Source organism: Drosophila suzukii, chromosome X (assembly GCF_043229965.1).
Source record: "Drosophila suzukii chromosome X, CBGP_Dsuzu_IsoJpt1.0, whole genome shotgun sequence".
In the NCBI taxonomy this organism is placed as follows: domain Eukaryota; kingdom Metazoa; phylum Arthropoda; class Insecta; order Diptera; family Drosophilidae; genus Drosophila; species Drosophila suzukii.
The window spans coordinates 29,954,913-29,970,190 of record NC_092084.1 but is presented as its reverse complement, the minus strand read 5'-3'; the positions used below and the strand labels follow the sequence as shown (position 1 = coordinate 29,970,190).

The following is a 15,278-nucleotide window of genomic DNA, read 5'->3' as shown; positions in this document are numbered from 1 at the left end:
AAAACAAATGGAGATAGTTCCTTGGGAACAGACTCAATAAAAAGCTACATGAATCCATTTTAAAAGTCAAGTTATTGCTTTAGAATATTCCGTCCCAATTCGCAGATTTTTGCATTTTACTAGATTAAGTCAAAGTCGACTTCAATTTTGCGTATGTTCGCGACCGCATGTTTTTGGCAATATTATGAAAATGATAGCTCAATAAACCCCATCATTTACACTAAGCAAAGAGCTAACAAATTGCCATCGAATAGCAAAAACGTTTATGTGGACATGCCCATATAACATTTTTGTACTTAAAGATCAAGGAAGAAAACCTTCTAATGAGGAGCAACATACAAATGTTTTGATATCGAATTTTGTTACTAAAAATATGTTATTTATTTCCGATCAGCTTCAGCAAAATATTTCATCTTCTTGTTTACATAGGCAGTGGGTTTTTTGCAGAGTAGTAGAACAAATGTTTTTCAGTTTAAAGTGTTTAATAAATGTACATAATTTGGCAAACATAAACGTTGTGGGCAGAAGCCCAAAACACTAATCGGGTTCTGGCCCGAACAACAACTAAAATGACTCTCTAAGTCAAAGCACAAACTTCCGTCCCAACACATAAAGGGACAACAATATTTGTATAGCATTTAACACTGATCTTATACATATCTGTTATTAATAAATGCGGAAGAAGTGCACATATGTACATGGGTATTTGGGTACATTTCCTCTGATGCCCCGGTTCGACGACCAGTTCAGACAGAAAAGTAAGAACAAATTAAGTTAAACTAATTGTGAAATTTAAGTTATATAAATATTTCCAATAAATGAATATAATTTATAATAATATTGGAAAAAATGAAAATAAAATCGATACCATCGACTATCAAATACCCGTTACTTTGCTAAGAGGAGTGCGATGGAGATGGAGATATGCAGCAAAGCGACTTTACTAAGGGCAGCAAATGGGTTTAAATTTGTTTTTCATATCCCCTAAAAAAATGTATACACTACCACGCTGTTGCAACACACAGTAAAATTGATTGTTTAAATTGACCAATAGTAAATATATTCCTTTAAAATTGATTAAATTATTAACTAAATTCATAGATACGCACCTGTATCTTGGTAATTTATAAGCAAAATAAAAAAAGTAATTTCAAATTGCACTTTGAAATTTGCAGAGTGACTTCCAGTATTTTGAAGACTTTAGAGAATATATGTTTACTTTTCTGAGTTTTGCTTGAGAGTCTTTGAGTACAAGACGCTAGATCCAGTTGTGAATTTTAAAACAACACATTGGAGGAAATTTAAACTTGAAACTTAACTATCAAAAATAGTAATCCTAACGTAAAATTTTCCACACAAAAGTATGCGAGAATAACTTTACAAATTTTTTACCAACGTGTTGTTTATAATTTTTTTTTAAATTTTTCATTTCTTGACTTACGAAAATAGATATTCTTTTTGTGCAGATTTCTCACCAGGCTAGTTTTGCATAGTTTCCTGAGCATTTGAATAAACAGGAAAGGGCAATTGCCATGAACGGAATAGAGCTGCGGCTTATTATGCTTTAAACGCGGGCTTTCCTTGAAATTTGTTATGTCAAACGTTGGGGAATCCTAAAGGTTAAATATTATTGAATTTAAAATGATTGGTTGTTGGGATCGGATTGAGAAACCCGCAAAAAACTTTTAGCCATAACATCGTATCTACTGTAAACTCAGGGAAAAAATAGCGTACTTTTGTGTCAAATCAAGAAAGAACGATATCAAAAGTTTGGTAAGCGCGAGTTTTCTTGATCCAAGAACGAAAATATCAAATGAAGTAGGAAAAAATTTTCTTGATTCAAAGACAAAAATGATTCGACATAAGTACAGCACAAGATTATTTTAAGAACGAAAAATTCTTAAAGGTCGAAAAATTGTTACGTTTCTACGCAAACTAGTCTCTCAGTTTTAAAGTTATCGGGAAAAAAGTTTTATTTCTATTGAATGACATGGATAGATCAACTCGGCTAGTGATCCTGATCAAGAATATATATAGTTTATGGGGTCAGAAACGCTTCCTTCTGCCGGTTACATTCTTTCCTTTTACTCTACAAGTTACGGGTATAATTTCCCAGATTATCTTCTGTGGAACTTAGAAAAACCCGCTTTTAATCGTTAAAAATCGCCCTAAGTGCACATTATACATAAGTGCAAGAGTGGGTTTGATCCCACATCGAGTCGGATAATTCATTGTGGTTTCTTTTAACTTGTTAATATTTTAATTTTGATATAAATAAATTTTGAGTTAAATATTCTGATTTTAAACTTTAATCACTGTTCTAATACTATTTTACCATAAAAAAATATATATTGTTATAATAACATGAATATATTATATATAAATATTTACAAACAAAAATCAATGGAAAAATAGGGGGAATAACTAGAAAAGAGCCAAATCATTTAAAAATTAAACAAATTTTAGGCCTAACCCCCAAACCTTAAGTACCAAGTAGCTTTTATTAAATAGTAAGTTAATCGGTTTTTCTATTTATAATTTGTAATTTGTAGATTAACTTCAGTTATAATTTCAGTTCCAGTTTGAAACTAAAAATGTGTTTACACCATAATCCATTTTTTAAGTAAAGGAGAGAAAAATAAGTTGACAAATACATCACCGGCAGGGGTCGCATAATACAAAAACAACCAGAATAACTCTGATTCCCAATTAGATTTGTATTTTCTTCTTCTTAAAGCATTTTTAGAAATTGTTTTTTTTAATAAAAGGCTAGCTGCCTGTGGCACCAAAAGTACGACTTTTTTTTGAGTGTAGTAAAAAATGTCTAGAATGCAAAACATCTATGTTTATCAGAAAATAATGCCATTGATTTTAAAAAATTTAATAATATAGGAAAAATTGCCATTGAAGCAAAATCATAGGACATTTTCTAATAGCAAAGGCGATTGACGTGTTTTTTTCTGTGTGTAAGGAATATAAACCTGAAATCCCAACTCTCTAGCTCTTATAGTTTCCGAGATCAAGGCATTCACACGGATAGACGGACTTTCGATAGTTCGAAATCGGATCGGCGTGCAATCGCCTTGGAAGAACCGAGCCGAAGTAAATATTATAATCGATAAGAATCAACAAAGTTATTGATTTTGAAAGTAATTTTTAAATTAATTTGTTGGGTCATTATTGATATGAGAACAGCGATATCTTGAGGCTTTCCTTTTTGTTTTATTTCTACATTGATAATACTATCTAAATGTCGGGTTTTCTTTTTTATTTGATATCCTTTAAAATATTAGGAGTAAAAAAAAATAATGCGATTTTACCAGGTACTTTATACTTATGCTACTAAAAAATTAAAAAAAAGTAATCATCAAGTAACTTAAATTTAAATTAGTATATATTTAGTAGTTTTAAACTAATCAAATAAAAGAACTGAATGAAATTATTAATTATAGTGAATGAGATTATTAAATGAATGAGAAAATTAAACACTAAACTTGAACTTACTAACCGATTTGGTGTTTTAAATAACACTTTTAAACGATTTCGTCTTTCATACATATGTACATATGTATGTACATATATCTTTATGTCCTCAGCAGGTTTCCAATCACAAAAGAACGCACGCAGGGAAAAAATAGAAGTGAACGGTTTGACGGGTGCTGACAAATTGCGCATCAGTCAGTTACCATGGCAACAAGGACAGAAAAATACAGTCGACATGTTGGGACATTTTGCCCTGTCGGTCACAAAAGCTCGAATCAAACCCATTGATTTATCTGACTTCTTGGTATGCACAGCATTTAGTTTTAGCAATTGTTTTTATTACTCGCTCTGATCGCACCACAACAGCAGATTTCAATTTCATTTTGTGTACTTTTGTTTTTAAACAAAAAATTTGATTGGGCAATAACTGCACAAAATTGTGATTATCCATATTAACTTTGAAAAGCTTTTATAAAATCACCAAAAAAAATTGATAAAAACACCCACAAATACTAAAAATCTGTCTTTACTTTCAAGTTGCAACAATATAAAATGTAATGATTCTAATAAGGCTCACCAAAAAAAATTAAAGTGCAGCCGTAAAAAAGTGCGGTGCTTCACCACTCCGTATGAAAGTTGAACCTTGTCTGCGGATCTGAGATGCAATTGGACCCGAATGTGGGCCACCCGAGATTCCAGACGGTGCCCTAAGCCAACACCAAAACAAACAAATTGAACAAACAACTGGCATAGCTGGGTAATTAATTAATGCAGCCAGGGACCCGAAAATTTAAATATAATTTGACGCGTTCGCCAAATAGCAAACAATCGAAACGTAACAGAAACCGAAAAAAAACAATTTCTTAACAAACAAGATAGAACGCAGTAGTCGATGGTCCCGACTTTCAGATACTCGTTGCTCAGCTACCGGAAATGCGAGGTTGAACACCACGCCACCTAGCGTCGATTCCTTTATATGCAAATAAATTTTAAAAAATCACCCTATTTGTGTACTTTTTATACCCGTTTCTCATAGAGTAAAGATATACTAGATTCGCCGGAAAGTATATAACAGGTAGAATGAAGCGTTTCCGACCCCATAAAGTATATATATTCTTGATCAGGGTCACTAGCTGAGTCGATCTAGCCATGTCCGTCTGTCTGTCCGTCCGTATGAACGCTGAGATTTTGGAAACCACAAAAGCTAGAATGTTGGGACTTGGCATGTAGTTTCCAGAGCTTCTTGCGCAGCGCAAGTTTGTTTCGTCAGTGTGCCACGCCCACTCTAACGCCCATATATGACGCCCTGATATCCATATACTGAGATCGCGGGTAGGTGGCATATCTCCATCTCCCTTTGGTCCCTTTAGCTAAGTAAGGGGTATCTGATAGTCAAGGTTCTCGACTATACCGTCCTTCCTTGTAATACGTATATGAATTTTAATGCAATATATATTAAGTGTAGCCATGTAAGTTCATAGTAAAGATTTATAGAAATAATTGGATTTTCTTTGGTAAGGATCATTTTAGGGTTAAGGTATTCAAGGTAATGCAAAAATATTATATTTAATCTTCCGGTTTTTTAAATGTAGTATACGAACTACTAAATAAATACAATTTCTTAATTTTTTTAGTTTTTGCAATACCTTTTGATTTTCATTTCTTCGTGTATAGTAGTCGCCTTCGCACACCCTCCTGGTGGACTTCGTCACTACGTGGACTGCCGTCCTCAGAGATATAGGCTATAGGCTATAGGAAAAAAATAAGAGTTGCTCTAAGCATATCTCCAACCCCCTCGCACTGCCTTAAGCTGAGTAATGGGTCGACTATATCGTTTTCTCTTGTTTTATTTTGAGTTTTACTACCTTAAGACAACAAAAGGTAAGTGGATCCTTTAAATGCTAAGACCAACTTTGCAAAAATCGGTGGCTAATGGAAAGCGCTATGACTGCTTTAGTAAAAGAATTCAATTTCATTACTTCACATTTTTCCCCGAAAAAGGATTGCTATGATGCTGACGTCACTTTTTACACAATTGTTTAGTTACTAGACTAAAATGTGCACGCACTCGATTAATACATTTTGTAAAGTATGCGGAAGATATATAATAAGCGACTGCTGTACCAGCAACCATTGTTGGTATCGTACCATACCATTTAAAATAAAATTAAATGTTTCCTCAGATTTCACGGAAATATTATAAGCTTTTAAAATTAAGGAAATCTTTGTTACTATAGACATGCATTTGATAAGTTGTCTATTGTTTTTTCGGCCTATTTTCCGCCTATGCAGATTCGATGTAGAGTTTACGTTCGCCAGCCCCCTAACTTATCTTAACTTTTGCTCGTTTAGAGAATAACAGTTGTTTTTTTTGGCTAAAAGAACACATGTTCTCCAAATTATGTTCATTTGAAAAACGCACTCACAAACATGTCAGATAGAAAGAGTCCTAAGAAGAGCGGAAGCTATTGGAATTGACATTGAAAAGTCAGCTGTTGGAGGGAATGAGCTGATGAATGGGAAAAGAAGACAAGAAAGTAGAAGAGAAAGCGAAGCTGCCACTGCAAGAAACCAGCAAGAATGTCAGGGTCAGCCCCTGCATGCAAAAATCTACAGTCGGGGTCAGCATAATAATAGCGCTCGTGGTCGGAAAATTACTTTGTAGGAAGTTTAGTTAACCTGACTCTTTCGTTACATATGTATATATAAGTCACGTTTTTTTAAAAACATTTTAAAACTAAATGTGAGATGTTTCCTAATAAAAATGTTTAAGAACTAATTTTTTTCATTTGGGATATTCGTTATGTATTTCATATCGATTTTTGTCAAATTTTTACGTTGGTCAAAAGCGTTAAAAACTAAAACGTCAAAAGAATTTTTTCAGTTGTGCTTTCAAATTTAAAAGAACATACAAGACCATACAATTATCACCCCGTTCATTGCTATTATTGGGACCTCCGCTATAAGTACACAATAGCGTTCGTGTGTATGTAAGCATGTATGTTCATTAGGGTGGGTCGATTTTGGTGCCTAAAATCGTATGGTAGGCGGGTAATCTTTTAAGGATTCTAGTCAATGTTTGCAAACAAACTTATCGTCTAAAATGACGTTTGACCATAACTTTGTAAGCCAATATTGCTTAGAATCCTTTAACTATTACGTTCCTCGCATACGACATGTCAGTTGTTTCGGCAGAATACAAATCGACCCGCCCTAATGTACATATAGCTTTTTTACTAGAAGAGTGACATAAGGTCGAAAAACACGATTTTTGAGTTAAAGATGCATAACTGTTTATTGTATAATAATCTATAAATGATATGTTGAAATGTTATCATCCGATCTTTAATAATATAGCGCGTATTTTTCGCATTGCTAAAAAGCATATGGCGCCCTTATCTCGAAATACTATTTTTTGAGATATGTCACTATTCTAGTAAATGAGCGGTATGTAGAGCATTTACAAGTACAACATTCATAATGGGTTTAAGTGTTAAGAAATAGTGCAGCACATACGTTGCCATCCTGTAATCCCAAATAGAAACCAACGCGCTGCTGCTGCGGGTGATTTTGTTGCGGATTTTGCTGTTGCTGCTGGGATATATCCTGATAGCCAGATTCCAATTCGGTATAGGACATGGTTATCCAGTGCGGGCTATGTTTTCCAAACAGAGGGGAGTAATGTTTTCTTTGTACTGTGTTTCACATTATCACACACGCACCCACAATTTTTTTTCGAACATAAAGAAAAAGTTAATATTTTGTATAATAAATATTTTTTTTGTCACACTGTCCTTCGATTTTACGAGTTACGAAATCTGATTTTGACTTTGAAATTATTTTTTTATTGTAAGAATTTTGATTTGGTGAGAAAATAGGGAGAGAGCGATAAAATCGTAGGCGGGAGAAAGAAACTGAGCGAGGGAAGCACGTTGGCAGCGGTAAGAAGTGAGAGGTTGGTCGGGGCGTTTGGTCTGCTGCTGCGTTTAGGTGTTTACTATTATGTTAGGTTTCCCTCAATTGTTGTTCCTATTACGTTTTATCTCAGAGTCAAAATATGCACACGCGTACACCCGCAGCAAAAGTTTCGAAAAACAAACTTTTCCATCGATTTGTTGACATCGAGGTTTGCCAATCGCAGAAAGAGCGGAAATTTGTGGAATTTTGGTGGTGCTCCTGGATTGGTCACACCTAAAGCCTGTAAACCATCGTGTCAGCCGATACACCCTCCTGACGTAGCGAAGACGCCCTTCTGTCAGCCGATGCACCCACCTAACGAAATGTTTTTGTGTAATCGGATTACCGATATAGAAGCTTGCTCATTGCTCTAATGCCTAGTACTGACATTGACGAAAACCGCGAGCTAACCATATGTCAGCAAGAGGAAAATACGCGACTTACGCTTTTCGTCGGGTCAGTTTTTTAGCACGGTACTCAGATGAGCTAAGGAAATACCAGAGAAAATACCAGATTTAGATAGTGAATATCGATGAACGCCGTGAGCCGCGGCCCAAAGAACCAGAAATTTAATCTAAAGCCTAGTACTCAGATCGGCTAAGAGTTTCACTAGTCGAAATATCTTATTCTTTGTAGTGTGACCGTAGTTTTCAAAGTTCACCCGCAATGCATGTAGCATGGTTTTACTGTCAAGCAGTTGGGTTTAAAATTGAAATTTAAAAAGGAGTCTGCTGGTACACAATTAAATTAAAATAAAAATAAATGGAATGTTCAACGAATTTTTTATTTATCTAAATTAGTAGTTTAAAGGTTCCTTCTCGTCCCACGGATGCAGCGCCATCTTTCCCGCTCCACCGCAGTCCAGCTCCGAGTCCCAATAGGCATATTGGACCTTGAGGAAGTGGGAGCCGGATTGGGAACGGGGTTGATCCGCTGATGCTGCAGGAAGTCGCCCAGCATCCTGGCAGTGGCTGGCTAAGGCTTCTCGAACTGTTCCTTAGCGGGCGCTCCACTTTCCTCCTCCCTATAGAAGCCAGCGGGTCTTTCAGCTCCGCTTAAGCTGCCAAGTAGCTAGTGGTGGTGGTGTACGGAGTACTAATGGAGAGGTCGTCGGAGATCACTTTCTTTGCGAGGAGACGCCCGGCAGGATGTCCATGTAGAGAGCCAAGTCCCACTCGGCATATTCCTTCCCAATGGAATTCTCTAGTGGATCTCCTCCAGCACTTCAACTATCCCGCAATAAAGTGCAACAGCTTGGATTAGGCGTTCTATTTCATCAGCACTGACCTCCTGCATCCTATTTTGGGGTTTTCCTTTCATTTTTAATATTTAGTTTACACATCGCCTTTGCACGAACACCGCCAAAAATTAAATTTCTTATTCTTTGGGCCGCGGCTAACGGCGTTCATCGAAAATTCACTCGCGAAATCTGGTATTTTGTCTGGTATTTCCTTAGCTCATCTGAGTACCACGCTGAAAAACAGACCCGACGAAAACCTTTAGCAGCCTGTTTGCCTCTCGCTCACTCCTATGGCTAGCTCGCGGTTTTCGTCGATGTGAGTACTAGGCTTAAAAATCGAAAATTCTGAAATACAATATGGCTTAGAAAAAAAGATCTGACGATCTAGGTAATCTTGGAGCAAATCCAAGGCCTACTAATGTTTTAAAAATGCATTTGATATATGAGGTCCCCACAATTTTGTTAAGGATTAATTCTAACAATTCAATCGCCTAACAGTGGACCAACTGGCGATTTTCTCCTACAAAAAAGGGGGGCAAAGTTGAAACATTAGTAGGCCTCGGATTTGCCCCAAGCCTACTTAGATCGTTAGATCTTTTTTTTCCTAAGCCATTACGCATTTTAAAATTTTTGATTTGGTCCACAACTAGAGAGAAAATGTTTAAAAGAGCCCCCATGTTCCAAATTTCACCACTCCAATATCCTTGCTAACTGGCCGGCGCTAGTATGAACGACATATTATAAGGTTACCGTTACGAGTATTGTCGGTAGTGTAGGCGACCAGAGCGGCGGGTACTCTGTTGCTTGTTTGTTTTGATTGTTATCAATGCCTTGCCGTGCCGTGCCGCCGGTATTATCGATAGCGATAGGTTGGATCCAAAATCCAAGCCAAACCAAAGATAATTAATACAATGGGGGAACCAAAGATCCAATCGCCCGTGGAACGCGCTCCTAACGACGAGACCGTACTGCCTCTCAGTAGGGTGCGGGTCATCATGAAGAGCTCCATGGACACGGAGCTGATTACCAACGAAGTGCTCTTTCTCATGACCAAGTGCACGGAGCTCTTCGTCCGGCATTTGGCGGGAAAGGCATATGTGGAGGCATCCCGGCAAAAATCCAGCGAAACGATGGAGTACAAACACCTATCGCAGCTGGTCAACAAAAGCAAGAACCTCGAGTTTTTGCTGCAGATCCTGCCGGAGAAGATCCGGGTGCACAAGTTCCAGGAGATGCTGCGATTAAATCGCTTCGCCGGCAGTGACTCGTCGTCGTCCGAATCCGGTTCAGAGTCGGATGGGTGACTGGACGTGTACAATCCATCGCCCCCTACTAATTTCAACGCCTCGTATTTCTTAGTTAAGGCCAGCCCACTAGATAAGTAAACGATTGCGTATAACCTCTGTAAATAAAGTCCTCCAAATGACAACCAGATCGCGGGATGATTACGGCGCGCAGTGTTTGAGTCTTAAAAGCACATTAATTGCTGTTAGATACTCAGGCCAGCTATTTTATACTACCCTTTAACTACACATGCCAATTTAAAACGATTTAAAGTGACGGTTTTCGAGAAATGCCTTTGCAGACTACGCACCTTATTAATCATAATATAAGTCTGGGCTTTCCAGGTAACATCAATTTACCCTTGCAGGGGGTAAAATAATAATTTTAGTCAGAAGTTTGTAACGCAGTGAAGGAGAAGTATCCGCTCACACAAAGTATGTGTATTCTTGATTAGCATCACTAGACGAGTCGATCTAGACATGTCCATGCGTCTTTCAGATTCAAATTTCGTCTTATTTAACATATTATCTTCTACTCTTCATTTTTAATTTCTTTAATAATTCAGAAATTTTAATTATATTAAAAGAAATTGGACGACGGATAACACAGTGTTACAAAATTGGCCATTTATTTATTAACCTCGGTGGTTGCTGGAAAATTGTATTCGTTTTGAAAATACATTTTGAAATATGTTCGCCAAAATTATTGCCTACCGCCTTATTTGTATGCCCTTGAAAAGGATACAATGATTTCAGTCAGAAGTTCGCAAGATTCCGACCCAATAAGTATACATTTTCCTGATCAGCATCACTTCGCAAACTGTTCTCTCACTTTTAAGGCTATCGGGATGAAACCTTCCCAAAAGATTTATTTTTATTGCAGGTAGTATATAAGTCGGAATGAGCTGGATCGGACAACTATATCTAATAGCTCCCTTGGGAATAATCCACAAAAAATATTTTTAAAAAAAATGTAAAAAATATATAACTTTTTTTTACATATTAACTTTTACTCTTGGGAGTATAACCTTTTAATATTTCTGAATTTCGAATAGAATTTAAAAAAATCGTACGACTTTATCATATAGCTGCTATAGAAATTATCGGTATACGGTAGCAAATTAAAATGGAACGTTGTCTTAAAATTTCTGTAATTAGTTTTTAGTTTTCTAAAAACCGGTAAGCTCTGTACATACAATGCTCCCACGGGAACGACCTGCAAGGGTATTGAAACCTTGGCTTACCGAAGCTAGCTTCCTTTCTTGTTAAAAGTTGCTTGTAGTCATTTATCTTATCCAATTCTCCCAATAGTATGTGCCGAATGTGCAAGTTTTTGAGAAATCTTATGGTCTATGCTGGTTTTAGTTAAACCATAAGTCTTTAGCGCCGTTTCAATATGTTTAAACTACGGAATTTGGACAAATCACGTGCGGAGAGCGGACAAAGCACTTTAAAAAACTTTTTCATAGACATGTAACACAGGCCTGCAGATTTAGTAGTTCACAAGTTACGGGCGTACGGAATTTAGCTATTTATATCTGTTTTTGTGCTAAGCTATTTGTTTTTTGCAAAGGTGGTACTAAAGCTTCTTAAATTTACCTGTTTAACACCATTCTGATATTTCCAAGACCTTAAAATAGAGTTTGGATACGCACAAAGCAGCGTTAGTTGTTTTGAACTGGCCAATGAGAAAATTTTTGTTGATATAAAATTTCAAACATTAATTTTTACAACAATGTGTTGTATGTCAAAAGTTTTAGAGTCTCGAGGGCTAAAAGTCTAAAGTTTGAACTGAGACGTTTTTAAGAAAACAAAAAAAATTTAAAACCGGAATACCAAAACTTTTGACCATAATTTTTAAACGATGACATTTAGACAAATTACGTTTGGAAGGCGGCGTACACAGTATTTCGAAATACCGTTCTATCGACATTTAGCTTTTTTTAGTTGTTTTCCCGCCAAACTGGCATGTTTTTCCAAAATATTAAAAAAATTGGGCGCTAGACGGGTTTTAGCTTTATGGGCGTTAGAGTGGGCATGGCACTCTGCAGAAACAAACTTGCGCTGTGCAGGAAGCCCAAGAATCTACATGCCAAGTCCTAATATTCTAGTTCGTATAGTTTCCAAGATCTCTGCGTTCATACGGACAGACGGACATGGCAAGATCGACTCGGCTAGTGATTAATTAATTAATTATATTTTACAATAATAATCGGCAACTAATTCGAGCCAAAAAAAATCAAAATGAAATCATATTCAATTCCAAATTTTTATACCCTTGCAGAGGGTATATTGATTTCAGTCAGAAGTTTGCAACGCAGTGAAGGAGACGTTTCCGACCCCATAAAGTATATATGTATATTCTTGATCAGCATGACTAGACGAGTCGATCTAGCCATGTCCGTCTGTCCGTCTGTCCATCCGTTTCTACGCAAGCTAGTCTCTCAGTTTTAAAGCTATCGGGCTGAAACTTTTCCAAAAGTCTTATATCTTTTGCAGGTAGTATATAAGTCGGAACCAGCCGGATCGGACAACTATATCTTATAGCTCCCATAGGAATAATCGGACAAAAAAATTAAAAAAAAATTATATCTTTGGTGTTTTTTAGCATATAACCTCCTAAGCTTGGAAATAACATTTTTTAATTAGTTTTGAATTTTGAATTAAATTTTATCGAAATCAGACGACTATATCATATAGCTGCCATAGGAGCGACCGCAAAATTGGTAGGAAAATAATATAAAACAAATTATAGCTTCGGTGTTTTTTAACATATAACCACCTACGCTTTGAAATAACATTTTATAATTAGTTCTGAATTTCGAATTTAATTTGATCAAAATCGGACGACTATATCATATAGCTGCCATAGGAACGATCGGAAAAATGGTAGGAAAGTAATATGAAACAAATTATAGCTTCGGGGTTTTTTAACACATAACCACCTACGCTTTGAAATAACATTTTTTAATTAGTTCTGAATTTCGAATTTAATTTTATCAAAATCGGACGACTATATCATATAGCTGCCATAGGAACGATCGGAAAATTTGTAGGAAAATAATATGAAACAAATTATAGCTTCGAGGTTTTTTGACATATTATCTTATACTATTGGGAATATCATTTTTTGTGTTTTTAAATTTAATAATTATAGCTGCAAGGGTATATAAGCTTCGGCTTGCCGAAGCTAACTTTCTTTCTTGTTTTAGATAAGAATAGCTTGTCTTATAGTCAAGGCATCCGATTATACAGCTCCTTGTTTTGGTTTTTGGCTATATTAACAACTATTTTTTACATACCGCAAAGGTAGCCGGCAAATTATTTTCACAATAGAAAATGTTTAAACTCGTTTGGTGGCTCATTTCTTGGCTGCTGCCAAAATCGAGAAGATCGCAGATACGCAGATCGTAGACTCACCCGGTGTTCGACAAGTTGTTCACTTTCTTTTTCACTTCAATTTTCTCCTATTTCTCTCTTTCTTTGAAATGGATGTGTTTCAGAAGATGATAAAGACAACTTACGATGTTGTTTGAAAAAATTTTAAATTTTACTGAGTTAGGAAGCGTTGTGTTAAAGATATTGAGATACAAACGCGGTTAGAGCAAAGAGTTTCACGGATAAAGATATAATTCTTGGTTAGTTATAACTTTTGGTTTTGATTATTTATATCCATGTATCCATTGTTTCAGCCGAGTTCCACGCCCACTCTAACGCCCACAAACTTCAAAAACTTCGTATATTTGAACGCTAATATCTCGGAAACTATCAAAGATAGAGAATTGGGATTTCAGATTTAGATTCCTTAGCTTTGTGCGCAGCGCACGAACATGCCATGCCCACTTTAACGCCGATAAACCGCCAAAATCTGTGGCGCCCACAGTTTTCATGCTAGAAAAAAATCTATCGATTGACCTAAAAAAAAGTTTGCCACGCCCACAAAAAAGCCCATAACGCTTAGATCTGTCTGCCGCCCACATAACCATATATTAAGATAGGTGGAGCATTACAATCTCGCTTTGTACATCGCCACCTCGCTTTTGCTCCCTTTAGCTAAGTAACGGGTATCTGATAGTCGAGTCACTCGACTATAGCGCTCTCTATTGATTTAATATAGTTTCAAACTAATATAATCAAGTTATTAAACGCATACCTTACAATTGCTTCTGACAAGTTGTAAGTTAAGATATTAAAAATGAAATACCAATATGCCGTCCTTTTGGCCGTTATTTTGAATTGCCTTTCTAAAGCCGCCCCATTAATCATGTGTCCCATGATGATCTCACCTGAAGCTAATTACTCGTTTGGCCAGAGGTGGTCGAAGGGCATGGGTGGAGGGAGTGTCCGAGGAATGGATATTACAAATTGCGCATGCGCCCCGGATTACAAGTGAAAGAACTGAGATGAGACCGAAGAAAAAATCGTTTAGTGGCGACTTTTCGAAACTAGTTAGCTTTCTCTCCCTTCGCCCCTTAGAAAATATTTATGGAAGAATTCGAAAATCCAATGGAGAGTGAAAGCAGCCGGCAAAATGTGCGAGTTTCATTTGGTCTTTTGCCAAGGCCCGAAATACAAAAACAAAAAATCTCCCAAAGATCATTGACGGTCGCTGTAGCTGTGTTTTTTACCTTGGTGTGGGTTTGAGACGTGCAGGTGTGTGTACCACACTTGCTGCTTGTTTTCATTTTTGGGCTTGGCCCGATCGTCGATCAAAGTAGTGAACTCGTTTTTGGTCGCCTTAAACTTATTAAATATCTGGTCAATGGCTGAGAGGAATTTATTGGATACGAGTGGGCATATAGTGTGCATATACATATGTATCACACTGCGACTTGGTAGTGACTGCAGGTCTATATGTTTGCCGAAAATAATTTTATTTGATGGCTGATTGCAACATTCAATTGAAGGGCATGCTTAGTTTTGAAATAGTTGGCCTTTTTTAGAAAAATCAAAAGACGTGATAATCAAACGCTCTCTTCCATACTTACTTTAGGAATGCGTTTACCAACTCTTTTTACGTTTGACAAGAAATAACTTAAAACTAAATTTGCTTTCAAGCTTGTGGTACAAAACTATTTATAGCACTGTGCATAACACCGCAATGTTATGTCAAATATGTATAACAGTTTACTAAAAGAAGAAATATTAATGATTAAGTGAAATAATATTTATATGTTTATATTCGAAAAAGGGTCTCCATACAATTGGGGGATGAAATCATCTGTTTCGGCTAACTTGGGGTCAGAGAACTAACGATATTCTGGATTTCTTGCATATCACATGACTCCCGGAAATTGGTTTTGTTGCCGAAAATC

General features: G+C 36.5%; 2 protein-coding genes across 11 annotated transcripts in view; one reads left to right on the top strand and one right to left on the bottom strand.

The window, feature by feature from the left end:
* Positions 1-7,628, bottom strand: part of l(1)G0196 (inositol hexakisphosphate and diphosphoinositol-pentakisphosphate kinase) — a 50,083-nt gene extending 42,455 nt beyond the window's left edge. For 4 of the 10 annotated variants that reach the window (XM_036820003.3, XM_036820001.3, XM_017068224.4 and 1 more), the window contains exon 1: positions 7,000-7,627. In XM_036820003.3, coding sequence (XP_036675898.1) covers positions 7,000-7,122 — 123 coding nt within the window. In that variant the 5' untranslated portion in view covers positions 7,123-7,627. Of the gene's footprint in view, positions 1-1,475; positions 1,521-6,999 lie in introns of those variants that run through there. The other 6 variants (XM_017068222.4, XM_065868343.2, XM_017068230.4 and 3 more) reach the window with 4 other exon arrangements.
* A 1,824-nt stretch (positions 7,629-9,452) lies between these two features.
* LOC108005075 (chromatin accessibility complex 16kD protein) lies at positions 9,453-10,112 on the top strand. Its single transcript, XM_017068215.4, has one exon. It carries the CDS (start codon positions 9,592-9,594, stop codon positions 9,982-9,984), a length of 393 nt encoding a protein of 130 aa, XP_016923704.1. The 5' UTR covers positions 9,453-9,591; the 3' UTR covers positions 9,985-10,112.
* The last annotated feature ends 5,166 nt before the right edge of the window (positions 10,113-15,278 follow it).